Source organism: Pholcus phalangioides, unplaced genomic scaffold (assembly GCF_987345545.1).
Source record: "Pholcus phalangioides strain wild (caught in Gottingen) unplaced genomic scaffold, Ppha-v1.0 ptg000024l_1, whole genome shotgun sequence".
NCBI classification, from domain to species: Eukaryota; Metazoa; Arthropoda; class Arachnida; order Araneae; family Pholcidae; genus Pholcus; species Pholcus phalangioides.
Window position 1 is genome coordinate 1,418,330 of NW_028301616.1, and position 18,945 is coordinate 1,437,274.

Genomic DNA, 18,945 nt, shown 5'->3' on the forward strand with positions numbered 1-18,945 from the left:
TAAAGCATTGGATGGACAGATTTTTCGATGTTCGAACAGACTTTTATTTATTCGTTAACAATGAACTCTCTTTCACTGTCTGCATTACCATGTGCTAAAGATAAAAAAGTTTGGGCTGCTTTCAAGGTCACAAAGTTTGAATATGTCTGCCCAATGTATATATCTATCTATTCTCTGAACTGATTTCACTTCTTGTAATTCTTTGCATTGTAGTGCAACCCATTATAATTAATAGTTCTGTTGGTTATACAATGTTAAACAACATCCCAGCAATACGTGAGGGAGTAATGTGCCATCCCAGCAATGCACGAGAGAGAGAGTGCAAAAAACAAGAAAGAGTGCAAACGTTTCATTCTCTGCAACATGTTTTGAAAAGGTAGGACATTAATATAAAAAATGTATTTCACAGAAGTTATGTAAAATGAGCACATGCTCCTAGTACAAACTCCTTCCTTTGACTATTGTTAAGAGCATGCCCCTCCCCCACCAATGCAGTGGCGGACCGTGCGTCCATATTGGGCGGCGCTCTAGGAGGGGTAGCAAATGGAGTGGAAAGGGTGAAAAAAGCATTGTTGACCAAAAAAACGCCGTCAGTAGTGCCAAAAACAGATTCCGCATGGGTAGAAATTTTTTTCCTCGAGCCAGCCCTGTGTGTGTGTTCACCAAATCCGGATTTTCGCAATGTCAAATTGTTACGATCAGCAACCGCCAACGATAACCACACGACAGCATAGTGGCTAGATGACAAAACTGAACATTTTAGCTGGAGTTTTTACAGATCCCATTTTTTCTCAATCAACACGATTGTGGTAGATGGTGGGGAGTGAATTCGGACAAATTTCTCCCTCTGTATCTTTTTCCGTGTCTCGGAATGACCGCGTCCCGTGAACAAAATTTTCATGCTTCTTTTTCCTAAATTCCGGGTATTTGGCTCACTACAGTGCATTAGCGGTACCTCTGCGAACCACAAACAAGAATTGGCGCAAATGAGCAGAGATTCTGCGCCTTGGTGCACCATGTAGCAAGAGAACCATTTCGGCGCAGTTTGGCGCAATTGACGCAGCTCTTGCACCCCTGCACACTGCAGTCCGAGACATGTGCAGGACCTTCCAGAATTCTGTTTGGAATTTCATGCGCCGGACATGTGGTAATGTGATACCCAAATTGCAGCTTATGAATGATGCTTTGAACACTTTTACCTCTGTTATTTGTTGAAACACATACTCACTTACATGATGTGTTTTTTGTGTACACTACCTTATCAGATAAGCATTTTCGACCCCCCATTGCTATGTCATCCCTAGTCCCTCTCTTTCTCATCTGGGTGCACCCTACCCTTCCTAGAGGGGTAAAGTTTTTAAACCTAGCACTGAGACACCCTGTATAAATTCAGCCTCTTGTGGGAGAAATTGTGGTCAGGCATACTGTATTGACTGTTTACTTCTATACTGCCAGGTTGAGTGTAAATTTTTTATTTGGAAAGACGTATTCAGGGGTGGGAAGTGACTAAGTCCATTTCGGAGCAGCTTTGGAGCAGCAAAATTCAGGATTCGGAGCAGTTTTGGAGCAGCAAATTCTGGATTGGGAGCAATTTTGGAGCAGCAAATTCTGGATTTGGAGCAGCAAAATGTGGGATTCGGAGCAGATATTTATAAATTGGAGCAGTGAAATTAACAAAAATATTTTCGTTAACCCTCAACCCTTTTTAAAATAAAACTGCACTGTCTTTTGCTATGAAACATCTCTTCATCAGCTTGATTTTTGTTTTTGGTGTTTTAGGCTTTTGACACCTTGTTTGAAAGAGCGGCTGTCATAAAATTTTTTGCACCCGTCTATTTAAGATGATTTTTGCTTACTGAGGACACTATTTGCTGCCTTGAACAGCAGCACTTCAAATGAGCTAAAAAAAATTTTATAAGTTTTTAATTTTTTTTTACTTGGAAAGAAATTGTTTCAAAATGGGAGAAAATTTCGGAAGTATCAACTCGATGTTTGGCGATTCAGCACTCATTATCTGGCGAGATTGGCGATCTGACACTCGTTATTTGGCGAGATTGGTGATTTAACGCTCGTTATTCGGCACCATTGGTGATTTAACGCTCGTTATTCGGCACCATTGGCGATTTAACCCTCGTTATTCAGCAACATTGTCGATTTAGCGCTCGTTATTCCGCAACATTGGCGATTTAACACTCGTTATTCGGCAAAGTTTCTAAACTAACATTCGTAATTCGGCGGAAATGCGCTTTTTACTCCCGGAATGACAATTTTTTTCACGAAACATCGGGATTTAACACAATGACAATCGACTACAGTAATTTCTGCTGCTTCCAGTGACAACTTTTTTTTTAAACGGAAACACTCGAATTTGCACTTTAAAGCTGAAAGGCATTGCAAACCATCTTCAGTTCCACGATCACGGACAATATCGGGGTTTCGCGATGGAAAGCCCGATCAGGGGCCGATAGTTTAAGTATAGTGGAATAAAACACGCTCTTCTCTCTCGTAAAGTAACGTTTCGTGGCTAGCAGGAACAAAATTTTTTTGGCGTCCTTTCCGAAATTCTGGGCATACTGTAGCAAAATTCGCTATTTGGCGCAGAAAAATGCGAAAATATACGCTATTGGAGCAGGATGGCGCAAGATATTAGTTTTGGCGCAGTGCGGCGCAATTGGCGCAGAGTTCCCACCCCTGCGTATTGAAAATAAAATTTCAATGCACAAATTATCTAATTAATTAGAATAAATGAATTACAAAAATCATGTTTGTGGAAATTGACTACTGGTATCTTACAATGAAATTTTGTTTTGCCAACCCACCCCCCCCCCTAAGAACATTCGACCATGAGCAGCCACAGAGAAAAACAAAAGCAGTGGCATGGTAAAGCTAATAAGTTCCGATTCTGCAGCTCTACAAAGATGGTGTTAGCAATACGTGTCTATTGCTTTGACACAGAGATGGTGACTTATCCTGCACAATTTTTATTTTCATGACTAGCATGTTTTTCCATGTAAATTTTTAAATATTTGTATGATACTCAAAGTAGTGTTTCACAACCTTTTTGATGTTTCTGGCCCCTTTACGCAGGTTGAAAAAAACACAAATACAAAGGCAGCAATAGGCAAAATGCCCAATGAGGTGGCAGAAAAAAAGATGCCCACAAGCAATGTAAATATTAAAAATATATCTAAACTATATTGAAAATACAGCAACACATTAGAGCAATAGAAAACCAATGACTATGATAAAATATTATACACTGCCCATAAAAAAATGATGGTCGTCTCATCTGAGTATGGATAGCTTCTTGATTTATCCCAATATGTTTATCTTTTTAAATGTGTCAATTGTGTTAGAATTCACGACCCCTGGGGGTAAGCTGTTGCATTTATTCAAACTCTATAGGAGAAAAATTCCTTGCGAACCACAACCTGGAATTGTCCCATACCAATCGATACTGGTGTCCCATTTGTTGAAGCAGTCAGTTGACAGTGTTTTAATAACTCAGAGTCCATCCTATTGAAAATTTTCAATGCTTCAATTATACCATTTCCAAGAAATCAAGTTTCTCATCATAGCTTAAGCTCTATATGCCATCAAGAGCATGCAATAAAATGTGTTAACATTATAAACACAAGTCTTAAGTCTGATTTTGAAGAACTAATCCTTTCAGGAAACATTACAATATTAATACTCAGAAGAAAATTATACCTTTTAAATCATCCACATATTTGATTTGGTTCTTCATTTCAAACATCAGACCCCAATCTTCATATGAACTTCCCACTGTTGATTTATATGTTTTCCTTCCAGAAGTCTTTGATAGAAATTTACCACCTCTGCATAAAAATTAAAAAGAAAAACATTGTGTCACAATTAGCAAATAGCAGCAAGAAATGCAGAACTGTCAATACTAAACAAAAGATTTTTGACAAAACAATTACTTCTTAAAAATTTCCATTGAAAAAACTAAGATGACAGCAATATTTGAACGTTTGAAAAAGCATCCTGTAACTCGATGCAATTTTAAAACTTACTAGAAAATGATAGTAATTACATATGATTGGTGGTTTTCATCTGAATTTTTTGTTTCAATTCAAATGATTGGGAACTTTTTAATCAGGTAGATTGATGCATTTAATATTTATTTTTCAATTTAATACTACTAGAAGCAATAACTAAAGAACAAGAGATGAAACAATAAGGAAAATTATAAGGTCATATTCCTATGTTTTTCAGGTCATAAATGCTTGCACGTTTCTAAGATTTTTAGTCATAAAAATCTGAACCCTAGTCATGAGGATGCGATGGCAACTCTGCTGCATGAGCAGCAAGGTCAGAGGGGAAGACGGTATCTGCGATGAGATGATAGGTGAAATCACTGTTGATGCTGCTCAGGCTTGCCTACAGATGAAGCGATCCTCCATACTGTTAGGTGGTCTAGGGCTTCCATAAGCTGTTTGATGTGTGTCCATGTATTCACACATCAGCTGCTCTCAGCATCTTCTAACAACTTGATCAGAACAGTCAAGTTCGCAAGAAAAACATTTATATGTCCAGCCTGCTTGTCTTAATTCCAATGATGTGATCTCATTCAAAGTCCATCAGTTGCATAAAAGATCTTAACTGAGTCTCAGACGTATCTTCAGCAATCAACAAAAGCGTACCGAGCAAAAACAGAAGTACAATTCAAAAAGCAGTCCGAGACCATTTTGAAGAGCAACTGGGAAAGAACTTTCATGCTCTCTGGCAGGATATACTGATTCAAATCATTTCATTTTTTTTTTAAATAATTGATTTAAATCATGAAATTTAAATTTCATTTTTCCTTTTATTAGCTTCAATTATTTTGAAGTAAAAGTAACTTAGTATGGCACGCATGTTGTTGAAATGTAGTAGAAAAGTTCTTGATTAAAAGAGGTATAGAAGGTCGGGAAATAGACTTAAACCCAATCCCTTGATCAGTCTCTCTCAATCTTTTTGAACCCAAGGACCAGTAGAATGTGTGAAACAATGTTACGGACTACTTGCGTCCCATATTATATTCTTGTAATTTTGTTGTACATTCGTCCCTTTTTTCAATGATGCTTTTACTTGAATTTGCAATATTTACTAAAGTCGTGAATGCATAACATTTTTATAATACATTGTATAAATTATTTGACGATAATTATGGCAAAAAATATAGATATTCATTTCACATATTTGTTAGGTTCACCATTTTCCTGCATTTTTTTCAGCAATTTTAATAAAAATTAGTGATTGTGTCTGGTTTCAGTAACATTTTTGATGGCAACTGGTTATATCCCATATTTTACCCTGTTTAAGATCCCGGTTTACCTTATGAAATATAGTCATCTGATCACTTGAGTATATTTTTCGTGAAATGCATTATGTTTACTGTGAGTTGTAGCAAAGCCTTTTATTTCCCCCATCCTTCAGTGATTTTAGCAATTAGAAAATTGCCTTAAAAAGCAATTAGAAAACTGTATTTAAGGGTATAAATTGAATTTTTTGGAAAAATTTAGTTATATCTTGTCCCGTATTTACGATGGCAATTTCCTGCATTTTCCTTGATGATGTATAATGAACCTAAGTACGTAGGTATATTTTTAATTGAACCAATATGGATATTAATATCAATTACAATGGTAGAATAATTTATCATTCAGTGAGAATTAAATTATTGAGTGCCTGTGGACTACTCATGTCGTCGTTGCAGACCACCTCTGGTCCACAGACCATAAGTTGAGAAATGCTAACCCAGATGCAATAAATAAGGATAGCTGTTCTATTTTTAGATTTTGTGCATGGAAAAAATTGACAAAATATATAAGGGAGCTAAACTAAGATATAACTGCACTAGGTATTTTCAATACATTACGATAGGGCACTAGAGTTCCCCTGATAGAACCACAGTGGTTAGAACTCCTAACCTCAAGCCGTCCACCAGCTCCCAAAGTAGCTATGTTACATGAACACGCCATCGTTAGTCTGATTAAAAAAAAAGAAAAATTAGTTCATGAATAAAGTCCTGAATACTCTGGATACCCCAATTGCAGATTTAAAATAATAATAGATGTAGTACTAACATAAATACCACTAGACTTGAAATTTTACTACTGGAACAAGAGAGACAATTTTCCAACTAAGACACCTAGAACAGAGAGCTCTAAAAGAAAATAGAACCCTTTATGTATGCTTTATTGATTTTGGAAAGGCCTTTGATAGAGTGCAGCGTGCGATACATTTCACAAAAAATTCTGAGTACAATAAACATTGACCAATACAGCAAAAGACTCATAAAAAATTTTACTACCAACAAGAAGCAGCCTTCAGAATAGACCAAGAAATCACCAACTGGTTTAACATTGAAAAAGAAATACGAAAAGGATGCATTTTATATCACCAACCCTTTTTAATATTGTTGCGGATAATTTTTCAAAAGACTCAGAGATTGCAAAACAAGAAGCGGTTCGACGGACAAGCACAGATTTATTTACAAAACAGCAATTTACACATATTTACAGGCTAATCAGAGAGCTAACAACTTTCTCTCAACGTTTAAACACGACTGACTTTTCATCGAATCTCTCTATTCGGGTCTCCTTGAGCCTGCCATCTTGTGAGCGCCACGGTATTTATAACCCCGGAAAAACTTCGAGAAAAAGAACATTCCACAAAATTCTATTTTACAGTTTCTTAGTCGGCAGCGCCACCGTACGGAGGGGTTGAACCAATGTCTGGAGGGGCGGGAGTTTCTGGATTTTTCTCTACACGCCCTGCCAGTTCTCCACCAATCAGGCATTTGAGCGCTTAACCGAAACCAGTGTCAGCCTTGTTTCCAACGGAAGGTTGCGATAAAGGATTGCGCCATCTATCGCCCATAGTTCATAACACTTTTTAATATGTATAGTGAGATCTTTAGAGAAGCACTAGAAAACATTGGTGATCTTAAAGTAGGAGGGGAAATATAAATAACACATATGTACTAACTACATACTACACGAAGGTCAGAAATGAATAGAGGAATAGAATCCATTAACTAGTAGAAAAAGATTTTGGCATCAAAATAAATATGAAGAAAACAAAAATTATGATTTTTAATGACAGAGAAGGAAATAATTTTACTTTAGAAAATTATAACACTGAAATAGTAGGCAAATTCAATTACCTGGGAAGTTACATAACAAATGAGGGAAGAAGCACTATGGATGTAAGAAGAATTCAAGCTTGCTAATGATTTTTTTTGGAAATGTAAGGAATTCTTAAGGATGAACCTAAATATAAAACTAAAACCGATGCTCTTTAGATGTTATGTATGGCCAGTCCTACTGTATAAATGCAAAACCTGGAAATGTAACAAGGAAATCAAAAGAAAGATCAACTTATTTGATGTTTGGTGCTACAGAAGAATATTAAAAATGAAGTGGACTGACAAAATCACCAATGAAGAAGTCAGGAGGAGAATTGAAAACCTTGACACTCGGATGAGAAATGCTGTGGTGAAGAAATGGAAGTATGCTGGACACATCCTAAGAGGGTCTACAGAAGAGGACACAAAACTAATATTATAAGGATACATGAGAGGATACAAGAGAGGATCTAGAAAAATGTGGACAGAGAACCTGAAGGAGTAGAGTGGACAACAGTATCATTTTTTAAAGAGACAAGCTGAAGATCGAGTAGGATGGCGAGCAATGATTGCCAACCTTGGAATCAAAGACAGCATTTCAGAAACAAACTTACGTCAGGTTGCACTACATGCACATTCCCGCATTTACCGATTCGTTGGGGGGTTCCGCGGGGGGGGGGGGGGGGTGCATGTGTGGTGTAGCAGTAGTAGGTAGGGGCTCGGGGATCCATGATGTTCTTAAATCAGCCACCTCGTTGGGCAATTTGCCTGTTGTGGCGTTGTATTTGTATAATGATTATGATGAAATTATCCAGCAACATGGGGAACATTGGTTTTATTAATCATAAAAAAAACTTTTTTTTCATAAAGGTACTTGTTTTTTGTTTCCCAAAGGAAGATTCTAAGCTTAATTTACAAAACGAAAAATTTCAAAATGATTTCAACACAATGCTACAGATTTTGCCTTTTTTTAATTACCTATATGTAAGGAAGAATAAAATTTAATTTGTTTTTAATTTTAATGTTATTTCTATGAAAATAGGCAAGTCCAGAAAATATACAGGAAAGGTTTTTTTCATGAATTTTTTGACTGATGTATCTAAACTGAATTATAAGGAAGAAATATATAAAAGGAAAAATATTATATTAAAATTAATTATAAATCAATTTAAATCTGAATTTGACTGGTAATTAGGCTAAGGATTAAACTTTAAGGTATTCTTCAAAATTGATAGCATTTTATATGTTTAAAAGCCCGAGCATGGTAATAGTAGCCTACCTCATAGAAGAGAAGATAGATTTTGATATATTTGATGATGATAATGACGACGTTCTACTGCTTGCACTGTTGATATCGGTGGAAACAGTGGACATCTTGTCTAAACCAAATATTGAACTTCTAGCAATAGCAATGGCAACCGAAGCTTGGGAGAAAACAAAACAAAATTTTTTTTATTAGAAAATTTCATTTATTATTTTTTAAATCATTGAATTATTAAACACTCAAATTTATATATATGAAACTTCAAAGAAAAGACACCTCAATGGCCAGCTTCAAACAGAGCACACAGAAAATGAAATGAATTACTCACTTTCAGCTTTTCTTTTTCTAGCACCATTTAGTCTTTCAGTGTATGAAATAATCTCCTTTTTGATGGTATTCAAATTAATAGTGGTAAGTTCATTGAAATTTAACAGTTCTGGCACTAAATGTGATGTGAGCAAGCTTATTTCATTATAATTTAGTATCTGGAATCATAAAAAAAGAGTTGGAATTACAGAAAAGAAATTACTTTCATAGTTGAGTTTATGAAAAAAAATTAATGCTTCCTCATAATTATGAGAAATAAAAAATTGATAATAAATGATGGAATTGACTAGATTTTTATTATCTTTCTTTGAGTAACTTTTTTTCAAAATTACATATTTTAAGCACAACTACGTTAATCCACAGACCTCTGTAAGTAGATACGAGATAAAAGGATATACCTCTATGTTTAAAAAGTGTACATTTCTTTTGTGGTTCCATCTGGATTCTGATGGAAATTGTATGTGTATAAACTCTGTTATAAGGGAAATAAAAATCAACTAAATACTTATTTTTAGTCTGAAATCTGCCAACACAATTCAAATAATACTCCTTAAGTCCTAGCTGCCAACTTTAGAGAATGAGAATTAGGGAGATTTTCGTGGGTATCTAAATTCCATAACACAAACGAATATAAAAAGGATTTTTTTAAAAACAAAGTAAAGATTTTTCATTAATGAAAGCAAAATTGTAGGGATTTTTTCCTAATGTATTTATGTTCCCTGAATTATGCACATGCTTTTTATTATCAAATAGAGAACTGAGATCACACAATTTAAATAATTCACATATGGAAAAACACATAAGGTTTTTATTAATAAAAAACTAAATGAAAGCAATTGAATTTTGTAATTCAAAAGAAAAAAATGTAAAACTTCATGTTCGAAGGGAAAAATTTTTGGCAGACATGGAAAAATAGTTGACAATGCAGCTAATGGGTGTGTTATTGGCATGGAAAATCAATTATATAGCAACTTACTGTCTCATAAGCTGATAACCATGCCTGACCATCTACATATGCACAGATACTTGATTTAACATCCTGTATTCATATAAGAGAAAAAGAATTCTTTCAATTTCAAACTTATAAGCCACTTGCTTTGATCATAATTGAAAAACATAACTAGACAGGGTACACAAATTAGCTTCATTTAAATCATTATTAAAGTCAAGATTTAAATCACTTTCTTTTAAATTATTGATTTAAATCAAAAAATTCAATTTTTTTCCCTTAATGCAACTTTAATGATATTGAAGTAAAAGTAACCAGGTATGGTACGCTTGTTACTGATATGTGGTAAAGTTCATGATTAAAAGAAGTATAGATCTTTGGGGGTAAATATAGACTTGAATTTAATCAAATTTATTTAGATACAGTGCAGAAAGAAAACTGCTCTATTTCTATATTTTGTGCATGGGGAAAAAAATTGCAGAAAAATATAGGGAGTTGGACTTAACACAGCTAAACTGCACTAAGTACTTTCAGTGCATTACAACGATTTCCCAGATTAAAAAACAGAGGAATTATGTTTTATATAAAGCCTTGAATTCTATGCCCTAATTACTGATTCAAAATAATAATAGATGCTGTACCAACATAAATGTCACTGGACTTAACTTTTAGTATTAAAATTTCAAGTTTGCTCGTGTTTTTTTAACAGAACCCATTACATCTGTGAAAGAATAAAAATGTATAAACTATTAAGAAATATCATGCAAGTCGGAAACACATCCATTAATTGTGCAAGAAACAAACTCATCAATAGAATTTGTTTTATTTAGTTGTTGCTGAATGGCACTTTGGTTGTGTATCCAGTAAAATGAGATGTCTGAACCATATGTATGATACTGAGTTGCCACTACTCATTCACTTTAATGTGAGGGGGGGGGGCACATTAAAGTGAATAAAAGCACTTTTCTCCATAAAAAATTTTTAATCTATGAAGCTAATTTGGGCTGAATGACCTTTCATGTCACATAAAAACAGATTTTTGTAGTTTATTCATTAATGCTGAATTAAATTTGAGCAATTGGGAGAGAAAAATCAGGTGATAAGAAAATATGCATTCTTAATGATTAACTCTATAATGCCCAGATCGCCCGAAGTCGGACGAGTAGGTTAATGCCCGTAACCGCCTCAAGTCGGCCCAGCTAGGGGGTATGGGTATGTTTTGGTGGGCTTTTGTCACCAATGGGGAAGAAGATGAAAGCTCTTGTCAGAGGCGGGACCGGAAATGCAACTGCAACGCCCTATCAATGGGATTTTTAAAAGCTGATGTACTAGAATGTTCCTTGAGAATGGACCAAGGGTACTCAATGCATTTTACAAAGAGATAATGCTGTGAGGAAAGGGGTGTTTTTCAGTATATATATAGATAAATTATCTCCCGAAAATCCATTGAAATGAAAGGGTGAACGTCAATGCAAAGGGTGGCATGAATAGAAACTTATGGAGAAAGGGTGGGGAGAGGGAGAGTGGCCGAAATTTGGACGAGTCCACTTCCAACACAAAAAACTTGGTATTTTCACGACCCTCCCAGGTTTTCAATCTGGGCGTTAAAGAGTTAACAAGATTTATTTTAATTAATAAGCGGTCAGTTAATTTTAATTTAAAAAATCTGATTCTCAAATCTAACATTCTCAAAATGTTATTCAGTGTATTGCAATGTAAAAATAATGAATCATTTTTTTCCAATCCAAGCTTACAGAACCTTTTTAAATCTTGACAAAGACTCCTGGTTAAGAGCCTCTATCAGCATTTGTTTTTTTTGATTAGTGTTTTATTTTCCCCTCTGTCTAAACAGAGACAAACAATTACACAAGAACAGCAATCTTTGCCATAAGATGAACCTAACAATTTTTAGCACACTAGAAATTTTTAAATAGAAATACTTTTAATTTTTTTAACATAATTTCTATTAGCTATTCCACTGTTATACTTACTTTTGCAATTCTTAGTTTTATCCTTTTTAATTACTCAAGAACTCAAATTTTACTTATTAAACAGTTATAAAATTTATGTTTCTTTTCTTTTCTTAATGCTGGTTTTTAGCTAAAAGCCACTCAATTATTCAAACACTATGAAAAAAGTGTTTTAAAAGAAAATGTGAAAGAGTGGAACTTTGGTTTACGAGCATGATTCGTTCCACAAACATGCTCGTAATCTGAAGCATTCGTATTTATCAAGTTAAAATATGTCGATAATGTTTTAAATTTTTGTGTGTCTTGCATGACATTGCTTGTATCACTCGTAAACTGGGTTACTCACACAATCCAAAATTCTGCTCTACTTAAAATCAGTGGCCAAAAATACACCAGTAACAGTTAATAGATTTCAGACACAATTTTTTATAACTTGAATTTTGCAGGCCTGCATTATAATTCAGTCAAAACCAATTTTCTTTCAAAAAAAAGATTTACTTACTTTAAAAAAATTATATCTTTATTTTTCAGACTTGTTGCATTGTTGCAATTCTCCCCCCCCCCCCAGAAGTATTATTTTAAAAATCCCACAACATACATTTAGAATCAGTGATAGCACGCCTAGGTTTCTTTTTCTCCCTTAGGAATCATAAGATGCACACATTTTTTTTATAAAACAGGTATTTACTACTTTTCTAACACGTTGCTTGATCAGTCATCATCTTACACAAAGAACACCATTCCACTTCACATGCACCTGTTAGAACCAATCGGAAACACTGTTGATTGTCTGGTAAATTTTTATGATGTAAAAGTAGCTAAAAAAAACCTTAAATAAATTTAAGCCTTAAAAAGCATCACATTGAAGTATATTCCTTTTTTTGGAGCACCACCTTTTATTATTATATCCTATATGTATTATGTGTCGTGATCGTTACATATACAATCTCATGGCAAGCTGCAAAGCATTTCCAAGTTAGGTTTTTTTTGAAAATTTAATTTTTAGTGGGACTCACAATACCACGTTGAATACGTATAGATGATGGGAGCAATTCAAGAAGCAAAAACTATGAAAAATATTCCTAAGAAACTTGTACATGATCCTACGATGCCATCAATAATGCAAAGTTGGGTTTTATGTTAGTATCATGACTTTTTGCCAATGCAACACAGTGAAATCTACTGTACAGAAAAATAAATTTTTCAAAAGGCATATCCCTATATATACATGTCATATCAAGGAACGTTTAGAAAAGGACTGCAAATGACTGATAAACTAACAATATTATAGCTATAATAAAACTAAATTTTTCATACAGCTGATGAAAAAAATTAAATTTTTTATTAGATTTATGCAAAACTACATAAAGAAAGTCAATTTAACCCTTTCACAGCTTTACAGAAGTATAGTGTCACAAAAAACCCTAGTATGAATTTAAAAAATACGCACTCTAGTAAAACAAGATCGAGAAACTTTAATATGCGATACTGCTGTATGTTATGTGTGTGGCTTAATCGGCATACCAAACTGAGATCAGTAGTAGTATCAAAAAATGTTTGAAAGAGCGTATGTGAACATGTGACATACAACGTTTTCCCCGGAACAATTTTGTTACATTATTGAGGATTCTATTTCTACCAACAGATCGTTTAAAGAAGTGAGAGGACTGTTTCATGAAAAGTTTGGTGAACAGCACATGCTGGCCAACTCAACAATCAACTAAATAGTTCAGCGGATTTGTAATAACCACTCAATATCCCAAAAGAAGGGCAGCAGATGAAAAAACTGTGAACATGATGAAGTATGTTGTTGCATACCTAAAAAAACTTTTGCTTTTGACTTTGTGATCAAAACAGTAACTAGAATGCTCAGTTTGATCTGTTCACGTTCTTCTAGAGCAGGCATCTTCAACCCATTGCTCGCGTGCACCATGGTGCCCCCCTGAATTACCCAGAATGCTCGATGCTCTTGTCCGATTTTCTCGTGAGCACTTCATCAATGTTCCAATTAAAAACCTTATACAAACTGCATTCAAGGATTGAACTCATCCTGATTTCATGCATTCGTATGATAAGCTTGCCATAAGAATGCTCGTCTTTTGATAATGGGTACAAGCAGTGCTCGCAACTACAAAAAGGTTTAAGACGTCTGCCCTAGAGTCATTATTTCGCTTTGCACAGGCATAGTTCATCCTGACGTAGAGTATACTATAGGTTTAGAGACCATATATCTTCTGAAGGATATAGACTTGGTTGAACGGGTGCAAAGAAGAGCAACTAGAGCACTAGCAGGTATCAAGATACGAAGAGACTTGATTCACTGAATACACGTTCTTTGAAACCTTTAGGCATCATGGAGACATGACTGAAGTATTTAAGATTTTCAAGGGGATCGATACAATGGATTATGAAATACTGTTATGCCCTTATTCAAATGATTCGACCCGAGGGCATCAGTTTCGATTAGTTAGGCATAATTTTAAATGGTTGTGTTGCCCGAAGTTTTTCTTCCTAACAGAGTTTAAATGCAACCTTCGAGAGGAAATATGATAAGATGTGTGAGAATAATTGAACGTGCGGCTTAGGTTTCTGAACATTGTTCTGTGGTGGTCAAAAAAGCAAATAGAATGCTCAGTTTCATTCTTAAAAAGGTCTCTTTGTGTCCTCCTAAAATCATTCTTCCCTTGCTTTTCAAAGGCTTAATTTGTTCTACACTGGAGTATGCTGTTAGATTTTGGAGACTGTACCTACAGAGGGACATAAGACTTGTTTGAATGGGGTGCAAAGAAGAGCTACGCATGCTCTTGTTGGCACACAAGGCTTGTGAGCTATGAAAAAAAAAACTTGATTTCTTCAATATGTATACATTGAAAGAATGCAGGTGTCGAGGGATATGATCAAAGCGATTAAGATTTTCAACATGATGGATAGGGTGGACCATGAGTTATTAATACACCATCAATCAACTGCTTCGACAAGGCGACAATCAATTGGTAAGGGACAATTCTCTGTTGTAGTGTCGCACAAAGTTTTTCTCTAATAGGGTTGTTAATAGATGGAATAGCTTACCTCTGGGGGTTGTGAATTCTAACACAATTGACACGTTTAAAAAGAAATATGATAAACATATTTGGATAAATTGAGAAGCTATCCATACTTTGATGAGACAGCCATAATATTTTTATGGGCAGTGTATTATATATTATTAATTTTTTTGGTGATATATGCTTTTGTTCAGCTATTTGGGTGATATTTGACAAATATTTTTGACATCTATATTTAAAGAATGACAACCATACTATTATATTTTTCCACCACCTTGTTGGACAATTTCGCTGTTGTGGTTTCTGATTTATTATTTGTATAAAAGTTAGGGAAGGGCACTTTAGAACATTTATTGCAGTTTAGAACCAATCAAATGAGTTTTTATTGAATTAATTAGTATTTTGATATCAAAAACTCACCATTTTTTCAGGACACCCTGTATTTACTCATATCCAAATGAGGGGTTTATCCCTTTTTTATTTCAGATAAAGGAGCATCTACTGCGCACACTGCATACATAAACTTATAAACTTTAGTCTGTCCAAGTCAAACGTCCCTGTCTATAATGATACTGTAGGGACCTAGAAAAGTATTATTATAGACAGGTTATCATTGTAGAGAGTTTGAGCATTTGCGCTAATTCCTATTAAATAGGAATTCCACTGGGACCAAAGAAAATATCATTATAAACAGGTTTATCGTTATAGACAGTATCGTTATACAGTTTTCACTGTATATGATAGTGTTTAAAAAACTTACATGACAGTAGTGTAAAAATAAGTGAGCAGCATCTTGATGTTTACCAAAAGACTGCAGTTTTCCTTTGAAATATAAAGAGAGAAACTATTATAAGTAGGGAGGATGGATTTCTATAAAATTGCACATTATTGAGGATAAAAAATGGAGTTTAATTTTATACTTATACTTTATAACAATCTTTTTTAAACGAAAAATTACAATCTCACACCTTTTTCTTCTCAATATAGTTGTTTGTCATGAAAGTTATTTTTTATAATTTGTTTCACATGGTCACAAAGACTTTTTTCGATAAAAACTTAAACCTGGATATTATTTATGACAAGATGCTTGAGATAAAGATTCATAGAAATTAAAACGTTAAGCCTGACATGACATCACCAGCATTCATTATTAATTATAAATAATCCACTTTATAATAATTTTAATTAATAATCTTTTACATGAGATTTAATACAAAAGAACATGGTTGCATGACATGTGGTTAGGGACATGCTTTACACCTGTCATAACTTATCAGTAGTATAATGAAATGTTCATTTCATCACAATTATTTATAACTTATAACTACAACTAATTATGCGAAGAGTAAAAAATTATCTGGGCTTGGGGAAATTTGAAGGATCCCAGTCAAATACCAGCCATTTCAACACGGAAATAACACAAAATTGTTCTCAACTGAATTTAACATTTTGATAACACTGTCAAAATATTAATAATATATGGCTGCCAACTTGGAGAATAAGAATTTTTTGAATAAGAAATTTTCGCACAGATCCAAAAATTCCATACAAAAATAAATAAAAAAAAGAGATTTTTGAAAAACAATGCAGGGTTTTTTTCAAACAAAGGTAAAGGGGTTTCGCAATAAAAGTAAAATTGTATGAATTTTTACCCTTTGCAAAAACATGACATTTTTCACACAATTGTCCATTAGCATCAAGTCGCTAATGATCACCACTCAGTAGGTTAAATTACCTGTCATTACTATTCTGAAATCAAATCATGCTAACAAAATTATGTGATTATTATTATTATTGCCTAGTCAACAGTGACCGTTGACTAGGCAACGGTCACTGTTGTTTACAAACACGCCCGTGTAACGCTGTTGAAAAAAAAATTTGTTTTCTGTTCGATTCTTCGATTTCTAAATACGGTGAGTAACGCAGAATATGTTTAACTATGCCAATAATTGAAAATTAACATCATTTATGCAATTAGCTGCATTAATTAAGATGCAAATGAAATAAATAAAATTGGATTTAACCCTAAAGTTAAATGACAAACGATTAAGTCGCCATCTATATTTAAAAAAAATAAACACTTGAAAAAAATTATTGCAAGATGAACTGCAACGTTTGCTCTGCCACGATATATGATATTAATGAGGTGCTGAAATGCAAGTGCTGTTCAAAATTATTCCATCCAACCTGTATAGGGAAAACTGAAGCTGCTTTCCACAAAATGAACAAAGAGACGAAAAAAAATTATGTATGCAAAAATTGTGTTGAGCCCAGTGAGGGGTCTGAGGGTACTCATCAAAATGTTAAACATGTCTTGGATCAATTCAAGCAAGAGATGAAAGCAATGATCCAAAATAACCTGGCTTCAATTCAGGATACCATGAAGGAATACAAAAAAGATATAGGTGACATTACTAAAAGCTTAGAGTTTCATATGGAACTATTAAAAGAAGTTGACAACAAGGTGCAAAATTTATCCAATGAAATAACCCATTTGCGTGATGAAAACTTGCAATTAAAGAACGAAAATATTCAACTGCATAGAGACATATTTGAACTAAAAGAATCACTTTCAGATATAGAATATAGGAGTAAAGCAAATAACATCGAAATAAATGGTATTCCTGAGGAGAAAAATGAAAACGTAATTGAAATGTTGAACAACATAAAGGATGTGCTCAACATCACCCAAGATACTGAAATTGAGAAAACACATAGGGTACCATCATTCACAAAGGGGAAACCTAATCCAATTATTGTCAGATTCAAGGAGGAATCATCAAAGACGACTTGGATTGATGCTGTTAAAAAGCACCCATCCTTAGATACTGATATCATCAATAAGAATTTTATTCCTCAGAGAATTTACATCAACGAACATTTGACTCGACACATTAAGCAACTGTTTTATGCTGTAAGGAAATTCAAGTATGCACAAAACTACCAGTTTGCCTGGACTAAAAATGGGAAGGTGTTTTTAAGACAGGTGGAGACATCCACGGTATTAAGGATAAGAAACACCAAAGAATTGGAAAAAATACTTGTAAACAATGTTTGACTTGGAGACTGAAAACTATATAGAATTGAACAACGATAGAGTGCCTGTCTTGAATTCGCCTAATTCTATAAAAGAGTTTCTAAATACCGATGAAACAGCTTGTAATACGACACTGAAATATATTGTCTGTAAGGAGTATGAGGAAAAACTTTGATAATTTTATGGTATTTTTAAAATATACTAATGAAGATTTTGATGTGATATGTCTAACTGAAATCTGGATTAAGGAATGTGAAGTGAATATGAACACAATCCCAGGTTATTATAGTTTTTATAATTGTCGTGAATATAATAAATCAGGAGGGGTTTACATATACATTAGAGAAGGTATAAAAGTCAATTCAATCTCTAGTCAATTTCAGACAGCAGAAATTTTAACATTAAAAATTTGTGATTTAAATATTATATTTTCACTATTTTATAGATCTCATAATTATACCATTGAACAATTTGATAATGAACTTAGAATATATTTGAACAAATTTAAAAACTCGGATATGGTAATTATGGGTGACATGAATGTGAACCTATTCAATGATAATGAGATAAATATTAATGACTATTTGAATTTATTCTGTTTAAATGGTTTTTCTTCATTTGAAAAATGTGTTACAAGAATCGGATTTACTGATTCAACTGATGTTGACCATGTGTTTTACCGTTCGCTAAAAAATAATTTTCAGTGTAAAATGGGCGTATATGATGCGGGAATCACTGATCATCATCTACTAATTGGTTACATAAGAAAATGTTCACCATATAATAGCGATAACAATTCAAATTATATAGAAAAAACTTGGATAAATTATGAATTATTTGAACGATTTATTAGGGGTGTTGATTTCATGCGGGTGTTTGATGAAATCGATACAAATCAGGCTTATATACGTTTTATTGACATCCTTAGATTGAATTCAAGCTTATTTATAAAAAAAAAATATGTTAAAGATAGAAATAGGGCAAAGCTTAATGAATGGATTACGGATGACCTAATTAAAATGATAAATATTAAGGAAAAACTATATATGAAGCATCGTAAAAATCCATTCAGACATGATTATGAAATCAAATATAAACAATATAATACTAATTTAAAGAAAGCAATCAAAAAACAGAAAGATAATTATTTTAGGGAAAAGTTTATCAATTTGGGATCAAATAAAAGAAGTCAGTGGAAATTTATAAACCATTTTGTAAA

The 18,945-nt window shown here is 33.7% G+C and overlaps 1 protein-coding gene across 4 annotated transcripts in view; it reads right to left on the reverse strand.

The window, feature by feature from the left end:
* The window catches only part of Elp1 (elongator complex protein 1), a 117,326-nt gene that overhangs the window by 20,095 nt on the left and 78,286 nt on the right, over positions 1 to 18,945 (reverse strand). For all 4 annotated transcript variants that reach the window (XM_089251429.1, XM_089251428.1, XM_089251430.1 and 1 more), the window contains exons 28-32: positions 15,450 to 15,511; positions 9,703 to 9,765; positions 8,728 to 8,884; positions 8,415 to 8,559; positions 3,712 to 3,839 (exon numbers count right to left, since the gene is read on the reverse strand). In XM_089251429.1, the coding sequence (XP_089107555.1) occupies positions 3,712 to 3,839; positions 8,415 to 8,559; positions 8,728 to 8,884; positions 9,703 to 9,765; positions 15,450 to 15,511 (555 nt within the window). The remainder of the gene's footprint in view (positions 1 to 3,711; positions 3,840 to 8,414; positions 8,560 to 8,727; positions 8,885 to 9,702; positions 9,766 to 15,449; positions 15,512 to 18,945) is intronic.